This window comes from Salvelinus sp. IW2-2015, linkage group LG23, assembly GCF_002910315.2.
Source record: "Salvelinus sp. IW2-2015 linkage group LG23, ASM291031v2, whole genome shotgun sequence".
NCBI lineage: Eukaryota > Metazoa > Chordata > Actinopteri > Salmoniformes > Salmonidae > Salvelinus > Salvelinus sp. IW2-2015.
This window is the reverse complement of record NC_036863.1, coordinates 13,908,000-13,931,086: the sequence shown is the minus strand read 5'-3', so window position 1 is coordinate 13,931,086 and position 23,087 is coordinate 13,908,000. Positions and strand designations below refer to the sequence as shown.

General features: G+C 40.6%; 1 protein-coding gene across 6 annotated transcripts in view; it reads right to left on the bottom strand.

The window, feature by feature from the left end:
- Window positions 1–23,087, bottom strand: part of LOC111950801 (opioid-binding protein/cell adhesion molecule) — a 454,724-nt gene that overhangs the window by 63,544 nt on the left and 368,093 nt on the right. For all 6 annotated transcript variants that reach the window (XM_023968699.2, XM_023968696.2, XM_023968697.2 and 3 more), the window contains one exon: window positions 6,602–6,834. In XM_023968699.2, coding sequence (XP_023824467.1) covers window positions 6,602–6,834 — 233 coding nt within the window. The remainder of the gene's footprint in view (window positions 1–6,601; window positions 6,835–23,087) is intronic.

Genomic DNA, 23,087 nt, shown 5'->3' with positions numbered 1-23,087 from the left:
ACCGGTCATTTTTACAATAGTTAAATAAAACACCCAACATTTTATGAAAATCATCAACATTTATTTTGTGTGTTCAGATGCCCTGCGTGAACAAAGTCATGGAACCTTATGACAAACAGATTAAATTAACTACATTTTTCAGAGAGAAAATCTTGTAAAATCGGTCCAATTCGACCGGAACACAGCAGGAGGGTTAAGGGGTCACGCTGAAAACCTGGTAGAGCACTGCTCTTTTTAAAAGAGCATTCAGCTAACTGATGGCCACCTGTGGTTAATCTTTAAGTAGCACCAGCCACAGCGCTGTATACTGATGCTTTGGTGTTGACTAGAAGCCCTATGAAGAAAGGGTTATTCTCCTGATTTGCCTGTTACACAACATGCCTTTTTGCACAAAGATTCTGCCATCTAGCAGTTTTAATGCAGAATTCAAGTTAAGTTTGCCTCTTGTGCCAAACTGACAAGAAATACATGTATAGTAAAGACACTTCTATAGTCCATGCTTTCTTCAATGGATATTGGCATCGTGTCAAATAGCCCGGAGGCAAAAACAGTTATATTAGCTCTGAAAGGTATTTAGCGCTAGAGGCAAAAACAATAGCGCTTGACAACGTCAGTGGTCTGGGGAGTTGTTGATTAGGACTGACAGCGTTGAATCGCCCTAAAACGTTAATGATCTCATCATTATCTGATCAAGCGTGTATACTATCCACGGACCAATCCGTTGACGGTCGGTCAGTAAGTCGAGGATCACAAAACAAAGCCCAAATGCTTATTCGATATAATAGCCATGAAATACTCAACATCATCCTCATGAACTGCTAAAACAGACGATAACAAGGGTTGGCAAACGATAAGGTTGAATACATTTCCAAATGCATTTTTTTACATAGTGTACTTTTTGTGTACAGTCGTGGCAAAACGTTTTGAGAATGACACAAATATTAATTTCCACAGAGTTTGCTGCTTCAGTGTCTTTAGATATTTTTGTCAGATGTTACTATGGAATACTGAAGTATAATTACAAGCATTTCATAAGTGTCAAAGGCTTTTATTGACAGTTACATGAAGTTGATGCAAAGAGTCAATATTTGCAGTGCTGACCCTTCCGTTTCAAGACCTCCGCCCTGGCATGCTGTCAATTAACTTCTGGGCCACATCCTGACTGATGGCAGCCCATTCTTGCAGAATCAATGCTTGGAGTTTGTCAGAATTTGTGGGTTTTTGTTTGTCCACAAGGATTGACCACAAGTTCTCAATGGGATTAAGGTCTGGGGAGTTTCCTGGCCATGGACCCAAAATATCGATGTTTTGTTCCCTGAGCCACTTAGTTATCACTTTTGCCTTATGGCAAGGTGCTCCATCATGCTGGAAAAGGCATTGTTCATCACCAAACTGTTCCTGGATGGTTGGGAGAAGTTGCTCTCTGAGGATGTGTTGGTACCATTCTTTATTCATGGCTGTGTTCTTAGGCAAAATTGTGAGTGAGCCACTCCCTTGGCTGAGAAGCAACCCCACACATGAATGGTCTCAGGATGCTTTACTGTTGGCATGACACAGGACTGATGGTAGCGCTCACCGTGTCTTCTCCAGACAAGCTTTTTTCCGGATGCCATCCTCCAAAAGTCTTCGCCTCACTGTGTGTGCAGTTGCACTCACACCTGCCTGCTGCCATTCCTGAGCAAGCTCTGTACTGGTGGTGCCACGATCCCGCAGCTGAATCAACTTTAGGAGACGTCCTGGCGCTTGCTGGACTTTCTTGGGCGCCCTGAAGCCTTCTTCACAACAATTGAACCGCTCTCCTTGAAGTTCTTGATGATCCGATAAATGGTTGATTTAGGTGCAATCTTACTGGCAAGCAATATCCGTGCCTGTGAAGCCCTTTTCGTGCAAAGTAATGATGACGGCACATGTTTCCTTGCAGGTAACCATGATTGACAGAGGAAGAACAATGATTCCAAGCACCACCCTCCTTTTGAAGCTTCGAACTCAATCAGCATGACAGAGTGATCTACAGCCTTGTCCTCGTCAACACTCACACCTGTGTTAACGAGAGAATCACTGACATGATGTCAGCTGGTCCTTTGTGGCAGGGCTGAAATGCAGTGGAAATGTTTTTTGGTGATTCAGTTCATTTGCATGGTAAATAGGGACTTTGCAATTAATTGCAATTCATCTGATCACTCTTCATAACATGCTGGAGTATATGCAAATTGCCATCATACAAACTGAGGCAGCAGACTGAAAATTTATATTTGTGTAATTCTCAAAACTTTGCCACGACTGTACACATCACGGTAATTATGTGTTGTATGTAGGTGTGAGCTTCAAAGCGCACATACAGTAGGCAGTGCAAACCTGTTTTGGTGATTTCTGGTATATCAAAACAAATAAATCACAGCACGTTTTTGGACTCATTCAGCAGTTTTTACCTGATTACAATACTTTTGGAAATTAATGTTGAAAGGTCCATTTATATTCCTAAAATCGTAGTTAAAAATTATGCTTTCACTTTTAAAGTTTTAAAGTGTCCAAATCAATAACCAATATGCAGAAACGGTGTAATATATTGAAAAAAAAAAAAAAGTACCATCTACACATATATCTGCAACACTATCAATCATATTACTTGTGGAAATAAGTAGTAATAAAATCACTCTTCAATTAGGGGTGGATATGCGCTGTTGAAACTACAATTCAAAAACGGGATATTTTTGGGGGGCATTTTGATATGGGGGGTCACCAAAACAGAAAGAGAAACGCAACACTTATTTGTCAATCAATCCTATCAATTATCACATTGATATGAATTGCGCGAAAGGGGGGAAATAAGGTTGGACATCCTTTTAAAACTAAACACAGCTCAAAAAACACAGAATCTGGGAATAATGTGTACATCACTGGTTAGAGGACATTTTGAAGTGTTGCATTTTGATTGAAGTTGCTCGCCAATGCGGTAAGTGTAACTTAACACTTTTGCCAATCACTTCCATGGATATCACTGAAATCAATAGAACAGGGAGCAAACGTGTGGGGTGTAGCGCTGTTTAAACTAACACTATGCAAAGACCACACGGAAACTTGAAATAACCTATACATGGTTGGTTGGATGGTTATTTGTAGAAGGCTTCTATCTATATTTTGGAATGGCGGCTGTTGATTTTGGGAGGCTGTAATCACGGAAAAGGGAACAAACTATTTTTTACACCATAGGATATCATCAGTGACAAAGGTTGCTGCTATTTAAGTGATAGTTTGACATTCAAAACCATATATTGGTGTGTGGCCAGCAACTTTTATATAGAGACCGCTCTGAAATATCCGTTCAATTTGAGAAGAAAATGATAGCTGTGTTCAAAATCAACAAAACCAAAGATATTGATCAGTTTTATGCAACTGATCTTTTGTCATCGAGTTGACTATAAACTTTAATACTAACATCACCAATCTGAGGTAAAAAGGATGCAATTCCGCCCAATCCGATGTGGTCAAAACGTCAGCTTGTGTAATGTAGTCACATATAGTGTCCACATCTTGGAAAGTAGCGTCATATACATTAAGTAGATATGGCAAAATAATTCAATATCTTAATTTAGGATGATAGTAAATTAAGCAAACTCAGATCTTTTCAATAATCACATATATTTCTCCCTACTTTAACCATTTAGAGATTTCAAAAACATTCCTAAGCACAATTTAACCAGCCACCCTAGACTAGAGCATTCATAGGGTCGGTGCAGCAGGCGGAACATTTGGCATCCCTACAGGACGCAGATACACATTTTTTTATATTTCCTGCTGCAAGCTGGAGCAGAGGCTTCAATCAGGTGGTAAATAATTTCATTCATTCTGTCCGTCCTGTTAACGGGGAATATGCACTATAAACGTCATTGCCACCGTGGCATGCTAGTGCAGCAGTGCCAGTGACCTGTGCCATTGTGTTTCTGTGACCTTTCTGTTCAAGTGTCCCAGTGCTCTCTCAATCAAGCCACTATTCTGCCTGCCCGGTTACTACGGCAACAGTAAAGATATTTCCACAGCTTTAGCCAGAACGATTTACTGTGGCTAAAAGCAAAGAAATGAAAGGTGGAGAAATGGATGATGGAGACTGGGGGAAATAGAGAGATGGGGAAGTGGTGGAGGGAGAAAGTGACTGCAGTAGGTAGGTGGTGTGTGCAGTGCACTTCTAGAGGAAGCAGGGGGGGGACAAACTCCCATAAAAAGGTTGTTGAGTAACGAGGACGTCGCTCCCGCTGAGACCCCCGGCATTACTTCCCTCCCACAACGTGACTTTTCCTCGCCGTTCCTCTTTGATCTGCCTTTAAATTAGAGTTGACTATTTACAAATGTAAATACACACACAGTTGCCTGATAGGAGCACAATCAATTAAAGCACGCAGCGATCTGAAAACAACAATGACGACAGATGATCCATGAGGTTTGAGAAAACAAACTATTCATGTTGAAAGACCACATAACAAGACCATGACTATGATGACTATGGCAATGTCCCAAATGACACCCTATATAGTGCACTACTTTTGACCTGGTTCTGGTCAAAAGTAGTGCACTATAAGGAATATTGTGCCATTTGGGATGAAGAAAATGACAACTATGTCTCTCTGATCAATTATTCCAAAAGTGAGCGAAGTAAGTCTGTTCTGTCTAACAAGCACATCCTAATCCCCACACAGTAGCAAGCATCCCTCTCTGAAGTAGACATCTAACAGTTTTATCAACTTATGAAGGTATGTTTTGTTAATAACACAGGGGGTTAGCCAAATAGCCAACTACTCCTACTGTCTGAGTCATGGGCTGGCAGTTTCACTCTGTTGGCAGTTGTCATCACACTCTAAAGTAATTCAAAGCACAATTCTGAATAAACTATTTTTCATTGTGCATTTTGTTCAAATAGAAGGGTCCAAGTGTAATCTAGTGTAACTAATGATGTACATGTGCAGCAAAGAAAGGACCTTTTTCATTTCGACAGTGAGGACGAACCCGATAGGCTAGTAATTAATTTTGCCAAAAATTAAAAGGGGGAGAAACTAAACAGAGTGAACAATTCTTTGTACTTTGAAGAAGTGCTGTGCAGATTTTCAGAGGCATTTGAGTGAGAGCTACGACACTAAACATCTTTGAGTTGCCAGACTCAAATTATTCAGATTGAAAGGAATTTGTTTGTCTGTTTGTTCCGTCATATTCAATGCGTATTGTTCTCTTTAAAAAACATAGCGTAGCTAACAATGCTGAAGACCAAGAGCCTGACAGAATAAAGCGATGAGATAAACTACAGAACTAACATACAACTAACATACAAACACTAGGAAAGATGTCTTCACAATATTACTCCATATATGCAATAGCCTTACAGGAAATATGGTGAAACTGCAGAGACACCACTGGAGCTTTCTAGAATTCATGATTACCTCTATCGAAAAACCCTAGCCCCAGAGAACACCTAGCCCATACCCCCTAGGCACCTGTGTAGATTTGAGAAGACTAGTTAGGTGTAAGCAACATTGCACCAAAGAACATCCAATATAACAGTCTTCAAACTCCCCCTCTACATCACAACCGAACCCTCAGAATAACCTTCATTTGCACCTACACCGGTATTCTACATCATACAATTTTCCCTTTTTATGGCACACAGCAGTATTTACATCTAATTGCCATCAAAGGAGCTGGGAAGAAAAATACATTTCAAGCTTCTAGAGAACATACAGACTGGCCTTGCATCTCAGCCTGCTCTATTCTCCTCTGTTCCGCCTTAATGCTCCGGTGCTTAGCAATGACACCTTCATCAATCAAATTGCCCCAGGATCTGCTGATTAGGAAAAATACAGTATCGCCAAGGTGCAATGCCGTTGATGGGGCTCAAATCAGACCATTATCCACTTCATTAGAACATACGGCCGGAGAATCCTCATTATGAAGTTCACAGCAAAGTTCTGGGTCGTATTCATTAGGCACCAAATAGAAGAAAACAGACTGAAATAGAGAGGGACTGCCTGGCCTTGTCCAATAAAAAAATGCTCATTTTCGGATTCAAATATTTCCAAATGTCTCCCCTAATGAATACAATCCTGGAATTTAGTTTCTTGTGCATGCACACGGGGGTATTCAAGGTAAAGAAGTCTCAGAGCTAGTACTTTATATGAATAATTGATTAGACTGTGAATGAACACCACAGGATGGATGCTTCCATACTGCAATTTGCACAAGTTAGATAGAATCTACTGTAAGTTGTAAAGATCACCAACTAATGGAAACAGACAATAATGGATGACTTAGTGAAGTGCATTCCCAGACTTGTGTTGTTCTACCTATTCTTGTCCCTTTATTTATATAGATTTATTTTTACAGCCCTTCCACAGCGAGAGAGAAAGTAGACTAATTTGTCTTTCTATGGGGTAATAACGGGTTCTCATTCAGAGGGGTATGAAGGCCACCAAATACACCAGAGAGGGAGATGTCCACACACAAAAAAATAGGGAGAGAGATAGGAGAGAGAGAGAGAGAGAGACACACACATACACACATCAGACAAAAGCTATTTTGACAACACCCGCCCAGACAGTATCTAGATTCTAAGGCTTACCTTGGATGAGGATGTGCACTGACGTCGTCCTCGGTCTCCTGCTCGTCTGCACCGCACAGATGTATGGGCCCTCGTCGGTCATGTCCACATCTTCAATCTTTATGGTGAACTCCTCCTGATTGAGTGTAACAAGACTCACCCTGGGATCCACCGACCACTTGTCCTCGCCGGCGTACAGTATACTCGACCGGTTGAGCCAGGCCGTGTGTGTGACGATGTCCCCCTGTGGGCACCTGGAGGACGAGAAAGAAAAAAACATTGCCAAATTAAATACAGCAGGTGAGAGACCACAGCAGGCCCCATTTGCGATTTCACAGCCTTCCCTCGATGGCATACAGTGCCATGAAAAAGTATTTGCCTCCTTTCTGATTTTCTCTATTTTTGCATATTTTTGATATTGAATGTTATCAGATCTTCAACCAAAACCTAATATTAGATAACGGGAACCTGCATTTACAAATAACGAAACAAATGGATACTTATTTCACAATTGGCCCAGCATCGTCTGGGTTTGGCCGGGGTAGGCTGTCATTGTAAATAAGAATTTGTTTTGAAACTGACATGTCTAGTTAAATAAAAAGCACAAATAAAAAAGACAAATTATTTATTTAATTAACAAAGTTATGCAACATCTAATTCCCCAGTGTTTAAAAGTATTGCACCCTTACATTCAATAACTGGTTGTGCCACATTTAGCTGCAATGACTGGAACCAAATGCTTCCTGTAGTTGTTGATCGATCTCTCACATCGCTGTGGAGGTATTTTGGCCCAGCCTTGCATGCAAAACTGTTTAAACTCAGCGATATCTGCTCGTTTCAAGTCCTGCCGCAACATCTCAAAAAGGATTAGGTTTGGACTCTGAGTAGGCCATTCCTAAACTTCTAATTTGTTGCTTTTTAACCATTTTCATGTCTACTTGATTGTATGTTTTGGATCATTGTCTTGCTGCATGACCCAGCTAAGCTTCAGCTCACAGACGGATGGCCTGACATTGTATTGTACAGTTCTCTGTACCAGAGCAGAATTCATGGTTCCTTATATAAAGACAAGTCGTCCAGGTCCTGAGGGAGCAAAGCATCCCGCTTGACCGTTGGTATGAGGTTCTTAATGTGTTATTTTTCCTTTTGTTTCTTCGCCAGATATAATGGGACCTATCTAATCCAACAAGTTGACTCAAGTTTGACAAATAGCACCTGAAAGCACCTGGATGATCATCAAGACTCTTGGAATAATGTTCTATGGACAGATGAGTCAAAATTATTACTTTTTGGATGGCATGGGTAGGCCGTCATGGTAAATACGAATTTGTTCTTAACCGACTTGCCTAGTTAAATAAAGGTTAAATTGGGAACATGGCAACATGCCCATATATGGCCAAGGCTTTCGACTCTGTCAATCACCACATTCTTATCGGCAGACTCAACAGCCTTGGTTTCTCAAATGATTGCCTCGCCTGGTTCTCCAACTACTTCTCTGATAGAGTTCAGTGTGTCAAATCGAAGGGCCTGTTATCCGGACCTCTGGCAGTCTATGGGGGTGCCACAGGGTTCAATTCTCTGGCCGAATCTCTTCTCTGTATACATCAATGATGCCGCTCTTGCTGCTGGTGGTTCTCTGATCCACCTCTATGCAGACGACACCATTCTGTATACCTCTGGCCCTTCTTTGGACACTGTGTTAACTAACCTCCAGACGAGATTCAATGCCATACAACTCTCCTTCCGTGGCCTCCAACTGCTCTTAAATGCAAGTGAAACTAAATGCATGCTCTTCAACCAATCGCTGCCCGAACCTGCCCTCGCATCCAGCATCACTATTCTGGACGGTTCTGACTTAGAATATGTGAACAACTACAAATACCTAGGTGTCTGGTTAGACTGTAAACTCTCTTTCCAGGCTCACATTAAGCATCTCCAATCCAAAATTAAATCTTGAATCAGCTTCCTATTTCGCAACAAAGCCTCCTTCACTCATGCTGCCAAACATATCCTGGTAAAACTGACCATCCTAACAATCTTCGACTTCGGGATGTCATTTACAAAATAACTTCCAACATTCTACTCAACAAATTGGATGCAGTCTATCACAGTGCCATCCGTTTTGTCACCAAAGCCCCATATACTACCCACCACTGCGACCTGTACGCTCTCGTTGGCTGGCCCTCGCTTCATACTCGTCGCCAAACCCACTGGCTCCAGGTCATCTACAAGTCTCCGCTAGGTAAAGCCCCGCCTTATCTCAGCTCACTGGTCACCATAGCAGCACCCACCCGTAGCACGCGCTCCAGCAGGTATACCCCAAAGCCAATTCTTCCTTTGGCCGTCTTTCCTTACAGTTCTCTGCTGCCAATGACTGGAACAATCTGCAAAAATCACTGAAGCTGGAGACTCATATCTCCCTCACTAGCTTTAAGCACTAGCTGTCAGAGCAGCTCACAGATCACTGCACCTGTACATAGCACATCTGTAAATAGCCCATCCAACTACCTCATCCCCATACTGTGTTTATTTATCTTGCTCCTTTGCACCCCAGTATCTCTACTTGCACATTAATCTTCTGCACATCTACCATTCCAGTGTTTAATTGTTATATTGTAATTACTTTGCCACCATGGCCTATTTATTGCCTTAACTCCCTTATCCTACCTCCTTTGCACACACTGTATATAGACTTTTTCTACTGTATTATTGACTGTATGTTTGTTTACTCCATGTGTAACTCTGTGTTGTTGTATGTGTCGAACTGCTTTGCTTTATCTTGGCCAGGTCGCAGTTGTAAATGAGAACTTCTCAACTAGCCTACCTGGTTAAATAAAGGTGGGAAAAAAAATCCAAAATGCAGCAATTTCAAGGATTTCACTGAGTTTCAGTTCATACAGTATAAGGAAATCAGTCAATTTAAATACATTCATCAGGCCCTAATCTATGGATTTCACATGACTGGGAATACTGTTGGCCACAGATACCTTTAAAAAAAGGTAGGGGTGTGGATTAGAAAACCAGTCAGTATCTGGTGTGACCACCATTTGCCTCATGCAGCACGACACATCTCCTTCGCATAGAGTTGATCAGGCTGTTGATCGTGTGTCCCATTCCTCTTCAATGGCTGTGCGAAATTGCTGGTTATTGGCAGGAACTGGAACACCCTGTCGTACATGTCAATCCAGAGCAGCCTAAACATGCTCAATGGGGACATGTCTGGTGGGTATGCAGGCCATGGAAGAACAGACATTTTCAGCTTCCAGGAAAAGATCCTTGCGACATGGGGCTGTGCATCATCATGCTGAAACATGAGGTGATGGCGGCAGATGAATGTCACAACAATGGGCCTCATACCGTGATGAAATCATCTCTGTACATTCAAATTTCCATCAATAAAAAGCAATTGTGTTCGTTGTCCGTTGCTTATGCCTGCCCATGCCATAACCCCACAGCCACCATAGGGCACTGTGCTCACAACGTTGACATCAGCAAACCGCTCACCTACACCACGCCACACACGTGGTCTGCTGTTGTGAGGCCAGTTGGATGTACTGCCAAATTCTGTAAAACAGTTTTGGGGGAGGATCATGGTAGAGAAATGAACATTAAATTATCTGGCAACAGCTTTTTTGTTGGACATTCCTGCAGTCAGCATGCCAATTGCACACTCCCTCAACTTGAGACATCTGCGGCATTGTGTTGTGTGACAAAACTGCACATTTTAGTGTGGCCTTTTATTGTCCCCAGCACAAGCTGTAATGATCATGCTGTTTAATCAGCTTCTTGATATATGTCACACCTGCCAGGTGGATGGATTTTCTTGGCAAAGGAGAAATGCTCACTAACAGGAATGTAAACAAATTTGTGAACAAAATTTGAGAGAAATAAGCTTTTGTGCCTATGGAAAATTTCAGGGATCTTTAATTTCAGCTCATGAAACCAACACTTTACATGTTGCGTTTATATTTGTGTTCAGTGTTCTTTGACAAATTAACTTCTGTCAATAAATTGCTATATTGATTATGCTAACTATGTTAAATAATATGCAATTATAGTAGGAGCTAATGAAAATGTTAGCAAACTACTATTCGCGCCATGCCTTTAACTTTAGGTCTTACTGTTATATAATGACTTGACGGTCACATGAGAAGACTTACAAGGTAGTGCAAGTGTATGTGTATGTGTGTACAATGTGTGCCCACGCAACTCCAATTAACGGAAAGCTGAGACCTTCCTTAGGCATAGGGTTGCAAAGGGCCGGAAATTTCCAGATTTTTTCCAGAAATTGTCCATGGGAAGTTAAGCCCGGGAATTTTGTTTAAATTCATCAAAAAAGTTAGCTTATAACAGTGAACCTTTTTTGTGGGATAGACATAAAGCAATTATTGGTCTTGTGGCATATTTTTGTTAAACTATTCCCAATTCAAAAGGAATTGCAACCCTCTGCATGCACAATGCATTCTTCCATCCTTGCTGTCCCCAGTCCACCTGGCCTTGCTGCTGTTCCAGTTTCAACTGTTCTGCCTGCGGTTATGGAACCCCTACCTGTCCCAGACCTGCTGTTTTCAACTCTTAATGATCGGCTATGAAAAGCCAACTGACATTTATTCCTGATTATTATTTGACCATGCTTGTCATTTATGGACATTTTGAACATCTTGGCCATGTTCTGTTATAATCTCCACCCGGCACAGCCAGAAGAGGACTGGCCACCCGTCATAGCCTGGTTCCTCTCTAGGTTTCTTCCTAGGTTTTGGCCTTTCTAGGGAGTTTTTCCTAGCCACCGTGCTTCTACACCTGCATTGCTTGCTGTTTGGGGTTTTAGGCTGGGTTTCTGTACAGCACTTCGAGATATTAGCTGATGTACGAAGGGCTATATAAAATAAACTTGATTGATTGATGTGCAGTGCACTCTTCCATCACTTGTACAGGTAAGCTTTGATTACAATACTGGGTGGGGTGAATATATATGACATACATGATTTTTTGTTAACTTCTTATGGCTGCAGAGGCAGTATTGAGTAGATGGGATGAAAGGTGCCCAGAGGTGCCCATAATGAACTGCCTGCTGCTCAGTCCCAGTTGCTAATATATGCATATTATTAGTAGTATTGGATATAAAACACTCTGAAGTTTCTAAAACTGTTTGAATGATGTCTGTGAGTATAACAGAACTCATATGGCAGGCAAAAACCTGAGAAGAAATCCAAACAGGAAGTGGGAAATCTGAGGTTGGTCGATTTTCAACCCAGCCACTATTGAATACACAGTGGGATATGGATCTGTTTGCACTTCCTACGGCTTCCACTAGATGCCAACAGTCTGTAGAACCTTGTCTGATGCCTCTACTGTGAAGTGGGGCCGAAGGAGACAGGAATTAGTCAGGTCTACCATGACCTGACCATGCTCTGACCATGCGCGTTCACATGAGAGGGAGCTCTGTTCCATCGCACATCTGAAGTCAATGGTATTCTCCGGTTGGAACGTTATTCAAGATTTAGGTTAAAAACATTCTAAAGATTGTTTGACATGTTTCTACTGACTGTTACGGAACTTTTTGACATTTCGTCTGCTTTTAGTGAACGCGCTTAGTGACTTTGGATTCGTTTACCAAACACGCTAAAAAAATTGCTATTTGGACATAAATGATGAACATTACCGAACAAAACGAACATTTCTTGTGGAAGTGGGAGTCCTGGGAGTGCATTCCGACGAAGATCAGCAAAGGTAAGTGAAGATTTATAATACTATTTGTCACGGCTCCTCCTCTGCAGTGCAGGGGGGGGGGTTCCTCCTGCAGGCAGAGGGTCGTTAGTGATTGGAGCCACCTGGGCTCAGGGTATAGAACTGCTTCACTAATCACCTCTCTCTCTCTCTCTCTCTCTCTGCTCCTCCAGGTATGATCCTGTTTTGTTTGTTCCTTTGTAGTTTTGCATAGTTTTCACTCAGTCATGTTCACACACACATATTCACGCATCCATGCACTTTACATACACCTTACATTATGATACTTCCACACCTCATTCCTTTTTCTTAGTTTAAAGTTAATAGTTTTGTTTATAATAAAGAACACTTTTAATTGGCCTATACCTGTTGTTCGTGTCCCCTCATTTTTGTCACAGGCTATGAGCCGGCTTGTGACAAGTGGGGGCTCATTTTTGACTCAATGGAGAAATGCTGATGAATGTCTTGCTCGAGCTGTGTATGTAACTGATTCACCTCTGATGCTCACAGACAATGTGTATTGGAATAGATTTCTGAATGTTCTTCGCCCAGCAACACCCCTCCAACCAGACGTGCTTTATCTACTCTTTTGCTGGATGCAGAGTTCAACAGAGTTCAAGTGAAGGTAAAACAAATCATAGAGAAAGCAGAATGTATTGCAATCATCTCTGATGGGTGGTTGAATGTTCGTGGGCAAGGAATAATTAACTACATCATCTCCACCCCTCAACCAGTATTCTACAAGGGCACAGACACAAGGGACAAGAGACACACCGGTCTCTACATTGCATATGAGCTGAAGGCAGTCATCATTGACCTTGGACCACAGACGGTATTTGCACTGGTGACAGACAATGCTGCAAACATGAAGGCTGCTTGGTCTAAAGTGGAGGAGTCCTACCCTCACATCACACCCATTGGCTGTGCTGCTCATACATTGAATCTGCTCCTCAAGGACATCATGGCACTGAAAACAATGGATAAACTCTACAAAAGAGCCAAGGAAATGGTTAGGTATGTCAAGGGTCATCAAGTTATAGCAGCAATCTACCTCACCAAGCAAAGTGAGAAGAGTACGAGCACCACATTGAAGCTGCCCAGCAACACCTGTTGGGGTGGTGTTGTCATCATGTTTGACAGTCTCCTGGAGGGGAAGGAGTCTCTCCAAGAAATGGCCATATCACAGTCTACCGATATGGACAGTCCCATCAAGAGGATCCTCCTGGATGATGTACTTTGGGAGAGAGTGGTAAGCAGCCTGAAACTCCTGAAACCTATAGCAGTAGCCATTGCACAGATTGAGGGAGACAATGCCATCCTGTCTGATGCTCAGACTATGCTTGCAGATGTAAGAGAAGAAATCCGTACTGCCCTGCCCACTTCATTGTTGCTCCAAGCAGAGGAAACTGCAGTTCTGAAATACATCAAAAAGCGTGAAGACTTCTGCTGAAGCCCATACACACCGCAGCGTACATGTTGGACCTCAAGTATGATGGCAAGAGCATCCTGTCTGGTGCAGAGATCAACAAGGCCTATGGTGTCATCACTACCGTGTCTCACAACCTTGGCCTGGATGAGGGCAAGGTTCTTGGCAGTCTGGCGAAGTACACTTCCAAGCAAGGGCTTTGGGATGGAGATGCAATATGGCAGTCGTGAAAAATATCTCATCAGCCACCTGGTGGAAGGGACTTTGTGATCTGAGGCTCTCTTTCCCCTGTTGCCGCATCATCCTCCAAATATCACTAACATCAGCCGCTCCAGAGCGCAACTGGTCCTTGTTTGGGAACACACACACCAAAGCACGCAACTGGATGACCAATACAAGGGTTGAAAATTGGTGGCCATCCGGGCAAATTTTAGGCTTTTTAAGCCTGACAACAAGCCATCCTCAACAAGGTTGGAAAGTGACTGAAGACGAGGCCTCAGAGTATGATGTTCAAGAGGTGTACATTGAGGAGGTCCAGGGAGAAGACATGGAAGCCTGAGAGGAAGACAACCAAAACTTTAGTTTCTAGACTATAATTTTACAGAGTTATGTTTAAAATGTTTTTGGGAGATGCGATGGTCATTGGGGAGCATTCAACATTCCCTTTCTTTTGTTGTTCAGTGAAATCATCCCATGTGAAGAGTCAACTCATTTAATTAAAGTTCAATTAATTTCTTTGGAGGAATTAATCATTTGCAATTATGTCTAGTTATGATAACTTGTTATGGCTGCAGGGGCGTATTGAAAAACTGGAAAATGTGCAATTTTCAAACGGCCTCTTAATCAATTTTTGCTCTTACAATATGCATATTATTATTACTATTGGATAAGAAAACAGTCTCTAGTTTCTAAAACCGTTTTATTATTTCTCTAAGTGGAACAGAACTATTTTTACAGCCCATTTCCTATCCGGAAGTGAGATTTCAAAATCGATGTCGCTCTTCAAGACCTTGTCTATAAAAGGGCATGTCACTTAGGACTGTAGAAACACGTCATACGCTTCCTCTGGGTGTCATGCGGAAGTGAGAGCAGAAATGACTTGATTATCTCGTCCTGGATTGAACACAACCTCTTGGAGTGAGACTTGCGCACTTTATTTTTTTTTCTGGGCGCGAAGTAGGACCTGGACTCGGCTCCTGGAAAAACACTCGTTAAAGGTGAATTGATCTCTGGCTTCGATTTTATTTGATACATGTCACAATATCATCCTAAAGTATGTTTTTTCAATATAGTTTAATTATATTATTGAAATTTATTCTGGACTTTAGACGTGATGCGACGCAAGAATTTTGTCAAGATGGAGAGGTTAGCGCCGCACTGCCAGTGTGCTTGCTAATTCAAGAGGAAATCGTTCGTTCTGGATCGAATAAAGACGTTTCTGAACAAAGGACCCTTGGAGAACATTCTGATGGAAGATCAACAAAGATAAGGAAATTTGGGATGCTTTTTCATATATCTGTCGAACTGTGCTATGCTACCGTTTGACTAGAATCAATGCTGCTGTGTGCTAGCTATTGTAGTAAGCTAATATAACGATATATTGTGTTTTCGCTGTAAAAAACTTCAAAAATCGGAAATATTGGCTTCTATTCACAAGATCTTTGTCTTTCATTAGCTATCCACCATATATTGTTCTGAAATGTTTTATGATGTGTAATTAGTAGTTGACGTTGGTGTCTGTATTTTCTCTGGCTACTCCCGTGCGATTTCTGACTGTAGCTATGATGGTAGCAGTAATGTAAAACTGATTTATAGCTAAAATATGCACATTYTTTTAACAAAACATAGATTTATTGTGTAACATGTTATAGGACTGTCATCTGAGGTAGTTTTTTCTAGGTTATTTAGGTTGGTTCTAGGTTAGTTAGGTTGGCTTGTGCATGCTACTTGCATCCTACTTGTGCTGTGAAAAATGTCTGTYYKYCTTTTTTATTTGGTGGTGAGCTAACATAAATATGTGGTGTTTTCTCTGTAAAACATTTTAAAAAATCGGACATGTTGGCTGGATTGACAAGATGTTTATCTTTCAAATGCTGTATTGGACTTGTTAATGTGTGAAAGTTAAATATTTAAAAAAAATAGATTTTGAATTTCGCGCCCTGCACTTGAGCTGGATGTTGTCATAGGTGTACCGGCGACGGGCTGCAGCCATAACAGGATAAGGTAAAATGTTTATGTTTCTGTCTCCATATGATATGGTATATATATCCAATACAAAAAACATCTACATTTAAATGGTATTAATATTAATTTGCATATATTTCCATTAATTCCCATAGTTTCCCGTTAATTCCCACGGAAAGTTTACACATGTGAATATTCCCCAAAATGTGCAACCCTACTTAGGCACTTTGCTGGAAGAGATCCAACAGAACACACTATAACCTCTTTGGCTGGTTTTGTATTTATCCTTTATTTAACTAGAGATCACATTGAGATTTACATATATTTTACACGTGAACGCTGGCCAAGAAAGACCGTAAACACAACATGAAACACAAATTAAAACATAAAAATACATGGAAGTTAAAACCTGTGCATAGTACAGACAAGAGTTTTTTAAAAACACGCTTTAAAACAAACATGTGCAATTTGTGGTAAGAAACCCTCCAATCTGACTTAAAATCATAAATTGGAATAAAATGATCCAGTTTCAGGTCCTTCTGCAAAGTGTTCCAAGGTGATGGGGCAGCAAAGCTAAAAGCAGTCTTACAAGATATCACGGCCTTTCTCCAATATGGGAAAGTCATAGTCATACGCATAGGGCCTACCTATATTAACACAAATACTCGTAAGTGCAAAAAGAAGCTGCAGTTTCAACCCAAAGGCAAGAAAACGTAGAAAGACATGGCAGCAAATGCAATTTTAAGAGCAAGTCCTGAAAAACGTGCCTAAAACTGGCATGATACAGGCGTTTGCTAACCTGAACAACAACTCTTAACATAATCCCCAGACTACCATATCTTTGACAGAAAATTTAATAATTCAACAAACGGTAATTCAAGGTAGGACTAGACTTTTTTTAAACTGTTGAATCATCTTTTTGGGATCCATTGACAACAACACAGTATGACAAATTCTTCTACAAAACATTTTCTAATTCTTCATTACAAACTATAAATGATGTTAATGAATTCCTGATCAATCCCTGACCAAATTACCCATTGACAGACATAATGGCGTCTAATGCCTTATTTTGCCCCGTTGGATTACTTTCTTTCACAAAGGGTAACCTCCAAAATCACCAGGGAGCGGTCTGAGGTAAATGTAGTTGATTTTTCCTTGATACTGAGACAAATGTGTCCCATGGTGAACGTAACCAAAAAGCCTACAAGGATTTGTTGCCAGTAACACCTAGAGGAGATGCATTGCGAGGTGCAAAAAGTACAAGGTTGTCGAGCAAGCCACATGGTGCATTAGCAACTCTCCCAGGGCATTCTGGTCCGACTCAAAAATAGAAATGTCAACTTTTTACTCAATATTCAGGTCTTTCCATCCAATGCTCAAAGTGCCATAGTGAGGCGTTTTATTTATTCCAGACTCCAGAAACCTTACAGAAGACACAACTGAGGAGAGCAAGGCAGAAGATTGGAGAACCCTACTTGGTACTTTTGAATGTAAAGAAACTCAGCAGCATGTTGAGAGGCGCTGGGGGAGAGGGAATAGGAAGGTGTTGGAAAGAAATTGTGATTGACATGGTGATGTGAGGATAAAATAGACATACGGAAGAGGTCCGCTTAAGTTGTAGCACTTTCTTGGGCCTCTGAGATTGCAAAGCCTTTTGAGAGCAAACAATATACCTCCCAGGTGGCATGTTATTGATTATACAGTAAAAAGAATCTCGACTTGCAAAAAGCCCTCGCCTGCTAAGGGGGTGTTGTGTCGTTAAAGGTCCAATGCAACCGATTGTTTCTCAATATCAAATCATTTCTGGATAACAATTAAGTACCTTGCTGTGATTTTTTTTAAATTGAAATTGTCAAAAACAAACAAAATTGCTTTTAGGCAACAAGCAATTTCTCAACCCTATTTTTTCCTAGGAATGTCTGGGAGTGGTCTGAGTGGGGAGGGGAAAACTGAAAATTATCTGCTATTGGCAGAGAGGTTTGGAACTCTTTTTCTTATTGGTCTAGTAACTAATTTACCTCCTGGTGTCGCCAGGCAGGCAAAAACTCCATCCCACCAAAACAGGCTGAAATTTCAGGCAGTCTTTTCAAACAATTTCACAGTATTATTCCAACCTCAGTGTGGAGATAAAAATAAAACACAGGAAAATCACGTTGTTGACTGCTCTTGGCCTTTAAGCAAGAGATCCTGCTTTTGAAAGCATGTGCTATGCAAGGTCGTCATAGAGTACAGTGTGTTCAACCTCCACACCAAGTCCCCATAATGCCTACAAATAAAGAAATGAATGAATAAATATTTCATCCTGCACTATTCACTCTTATCACTGTTGCACAGAAGGCAAACCAATTTAATCCAAATAAAGTGTCGACCCTTTCAGCACTATGAAAGGGATCCAACTACAGCATAGGAGGAAGTAAAAATCAAGCAGTGGAATAAATAACTTCTAGCCTCTTTCCTGATGCACTCTGACAAAAGCACTGTGCGAATAAAAAAAAGACATGCCGTTTCTCTTCCCCACAATTAGAGGTTGCAAGTGTTCTTTGTTCACTGCGAGCTTCAATGGAGTTGGTTAATGTACAATGCCGTGTCATCATTGGCTAGTTCACAAGGAATACAATAATTTATGTTTTAAGTACTACAAAAGATGAAGATACATTTTGGCATGGTTGAGATGTATTCAAAAGTATGGACGGCTCTGCAAAGAGGCTGCATACAAATTTAAAACTAATAGCTTACTCTCTTCAAATACAAAAGCTAGAATGGAAATGTTGGTTTCCAATTACATACATATTTTATATTTGGCTGTAGGCTGTTCTTGCTGGTTTTATGTATTTTGGAAGGTCCACAGGCAGTTAATGTAAGGGCTCTGTACTGGGAATATCAAACAAAATGTTGCGCTAAATTAAGTTTATTAGTCTGAAGGATTCTCATGAATTTCAATGAGGAGACTGTATGTGGATGTATTGCCATGGCCTTTAAACATCAGATATCTTTTGGGTCATTGCAGATCAGTGGAGAAACATTGCTATGACCAGAGTATTCTATTAAGGTATTTGAATACACATATTTCTGTGTTTGATTAACCTGTAGCAGTACAAGGTAATTTTCTATGGAGACAACTTAATGTCAATAGTATTGAGTTATAATTAGTAATATCCCTAACCAAACATATAAAACTGAAAGCAAAAAGGGAATAAATGTGCCGTAAGCAAAGAAAATGTGATTCAAACGTGTAAAAATAAATACATTTGAAAGCATTCAGAGGAAGGGAGCACTACCATTGATCACTCAATCTCTAGAGATTGAACAAAATCAACACAAATGTATCCCATTAAATGATATCCCGATAAATATTATCATCCGACGACCAAAGAGAGATTTCCTATTCGAGAGCACCATAACAACTGTAACTATGTGCAGCTAAATGTGACTATCACCAGTCTCAGGTACCATCTCTGAATAAGAATGGTACCCACTTGCTCAACCCCATTATATTCAAATCAGTAGCTGTCACTTTAATGACACACTATATCTTGTCATATGAACTTCAGTGCATGACGAACGTGAGGTCATGATCATTTGAGGGATTTGTATTAATGTTCATCCATAAATAAAGTTACATAATAATCTGACACCTGTGCTTACTGGATTTGTCCGTCATCTGTAAAAAGCATTGAATTAATGTAAAAAATGGCCTGTATTATTTGACCTGTGTTATCAGTGGGCAAACATTGCAGAAAGAAATGTCATAAATAGAACTGACGTGATTCCTTAGTCTACATGCCAGAGAGGCATATCTGTTCTATATAACATATTTCAACAGAATGGTCGACAAAGTAGTACCCTGCTGAACACGCCCCCAGCACTATGTAAATTAAACATCACAGACCTGTTGTTGTTGCATGAAAGGGGCATTTTAAGAGTCTCTGTTGCAAGTAAAGTAAAAAATATTGTTTATTCAACCTTGAAATGATGCACTTTGAAATAGTTTTTCTCTCCAGTGTTTATGCAGAGGCAGTGTAATGCTGACCTTTAGTACTCACGTAGAAAAGGTCGCTGATGTGATTTAAATGCACTTTCAAGGAACACCGCCATGGCCAATCCTGTATTATTATTGGTGTACCAACACAAATGAGTATCTGTCAGTGCTCCAAGGTGACAGCTAAGATGAATAACTACATAACTCAAACAAACATCATGCCGTCAGCGACCTTAACTAACCTTAAAAAAAATGTTTTAAAAAATAGAGTTGAATGTTTTTACAAAAGCGCATGTCAATGCATTACCCTTAGAGTAAGTGCCTATATTAGCACACAATGAAAATGCCAATATTTCCTGTTAAAAACAACTACAGTAAATGTAAAAAACAATGCGTGTGGAACTACCTGATATTGAACATATAAATCAATTACATGGCGGGTTGGGTAAAATGGCATTTGATTACCTGGGAATCGACTTTATATCAGCATCAGAGGCTACATACAGTAAGCTTATTTGGAAATTACATTTTACCACAAGCAGCTTTGATTGCTTTGAGACAAAGTTATATATTTATTTTTGGTTGGCTTAGATTGATTAACAATCCATGTACCCAGGAGAAATAAACAGATGTATAACTCCTGGAGAACCTCCAGACCACATTAGTATTTTGAATAGTCGACATGTCATTGCAGAATGGCGTCCCTGCGACTGCTAGGCCATTTGTACGTCTTCCATAGGCTATCACCACTGATCATGAATCTGCATCTGTTCAGTCGGTTCAACATTGCGAAATGATTTAGCATAGCATAACGTGGCATTTTACAGGGTTGGGTAGGTTACTTTCTAAATGTAATCTGTTACAGTTACCTGTCCAACATTGTAATGTAACTTTTGGATTATAAATTAGTCAAATTGATTTACCTGAACATGACCCAAAAATGAAGGACTTACTAGCCTACTCTGTTATTTATGTTTTTGTTGTTATGGAGGACTGATGGGGCTCATTGTAGGGACGTTGAACTTCAGCCTGCTGCACAGACACTGTGGAGGCTCTCGCCTAGAGCGCCGAGTTAAATTGTGTTTGAGAGCACTTTTTTAAACTCTATAAATGGTTAAATATGTAATTGTTGCTACAGCTTGTGAGTAAATTAGCTTTGCACGAGCCAGAACGGCTCATGCACTATCTCCTGTTTCTGTAGCATGAGGCGTTTGATGTACACGTAGACCGCCTGGACAGGACGCTAGCAGGGCTTTACCTCTAATCTATCTCCTTAATACTGAGTGCCAAGCAGAGATGCATCAGGTCATATTTTTACAGTCTTTGGTATGACTCTTACAGGGATTGAGCTCACAACCTTCCAATCTCAGGGTGGACACTAACCACAAAGCCAATGAGTTGGTCAGCTTGTGAGTGGGCAACATATACTATGATCCTAAATTGACATGTTTAATTATTTTGTCATATTCAATTATTTTATTTTGCGCTCATTTCCCTAATGTGGACCGTTTGTGCAATTACCTTACACAAGCTTGCATTTTCTATCACAAATTGAGCGGAAGTACACATCCTTTTTACATCACGTCGGTGAAGTTAATATAAAAGTTTATAGTCATCAAGATGATACTAAATCGATTTCTTTAAAACATTGTGGCACAAGGAGATGAGTTGATAAATGGCTACTACAGGTTCTCATCTATCGGCAGGTACATGTAGTATACCCAAGTTCGTTGTGTTTATCTTTTAGAAAAGCGCAAAAGGAACATGTCACCATGGTTATTGTCCCAGTTCCATTGATTTCTATAGAATATCGATGTGAGTTATTCATTTGTGCACGGTATTGATAATAATAGATCAAGCTAATCAATTCCAGTTTAGAGTTGCTGCTTGGTAAATCTTGGTGTGTGTGCAGTTTACTAATTTAGAAAATTGTGTAGGGAGTCATTTTTATGCTTGGCTTCAAAATATCACAACCTCTTTAAACATTTTTATTATGAATTTGGACATTTAAAACCATTGTTTAAAATGCGAGAGCACATTTTTCACTGGCTGTCCACAGGTCGCAAAAACAATTATTGATAGGCAGATTACACCACTGCTGTCGTTCTTACCTGCAGCACCCCCTAAAAAATTGGAATAAATTATATTATATGGAGGATTTTTGAAAATAAGGGTGAGAAGTGGTCATTAACCATATGTACATTTCGACATAAGCATTTGATTGAGGATGTTGCAATCTACAATGGTCCTGCAATAAATCAGGCAAGGGGCAATATTGATCAACCATTCTTAGAATTGTACATACTGGAATGCCTTAACTGTGAACTCTGGTAAACGCTACAGTTCAGAAATGTAAAATCCAACAACATCCTACCACATTAATTGGCTTTGCATTATCATTCTAATTATAAAACATATATAAAAACAACAATGGTGTAGTGGGCTCAGTTAAGACAAGAGAGATGGGGGGGACTTTCCACACAGACACCCCAGCCCAGCTCTGTTCAGTCGGAGTTCATTGATTCTCTTCCAACCACACCGGTGAACCAACCCCACACGGCTTCTGCCTTTGCAACACCAGGATAGTGGGTTTGATTCCCAGGATCACACAGATGTGAAATGTATGCATGCACGACTGTAAGTCGCTTTGGAGAAAAGGATCTGCTAAATGGCGTATCATCCGTACTGTCATGGCCAAAGCCTTTCATTACAACACAGAAATGTTTGTAGCTTGCAACTTTGGTGGAACCATTTGTATGATGCAATGACAGTATTTGAAACAACCTTGCCAGTGGCAGTGCGAATTTCCATTGAAAAGAAATGAGACCAATGTGAGTGTAAAAATAGTTGTTTGTTGGTATAATTCTCACATTGAATCACAAGCTGCAATTAGCAAACACAGCTAGCTTTATAATGCTACTGTGTAATAACACTGGGATTTCCCATGTGTTTCGAGATGAATGAACTACACTGCATCTCTGGTTTTATATCCACTCCTAGCAGGGGTCACCGGCAGGTCAAAGGCAGGGTCGACTTGCTTGCTCTGGGCCTCGGGGGGGGGGGGGGCTTAAATGAGACAACGGTAAATGAGACGTCGGTACACTTGTTTCGGGAATAGGAGATTTGTCCCGAGTTGGTTTCACTTGCTCAGAGCAATTGACACCGTGAGGAAGGAAACACCCACACAC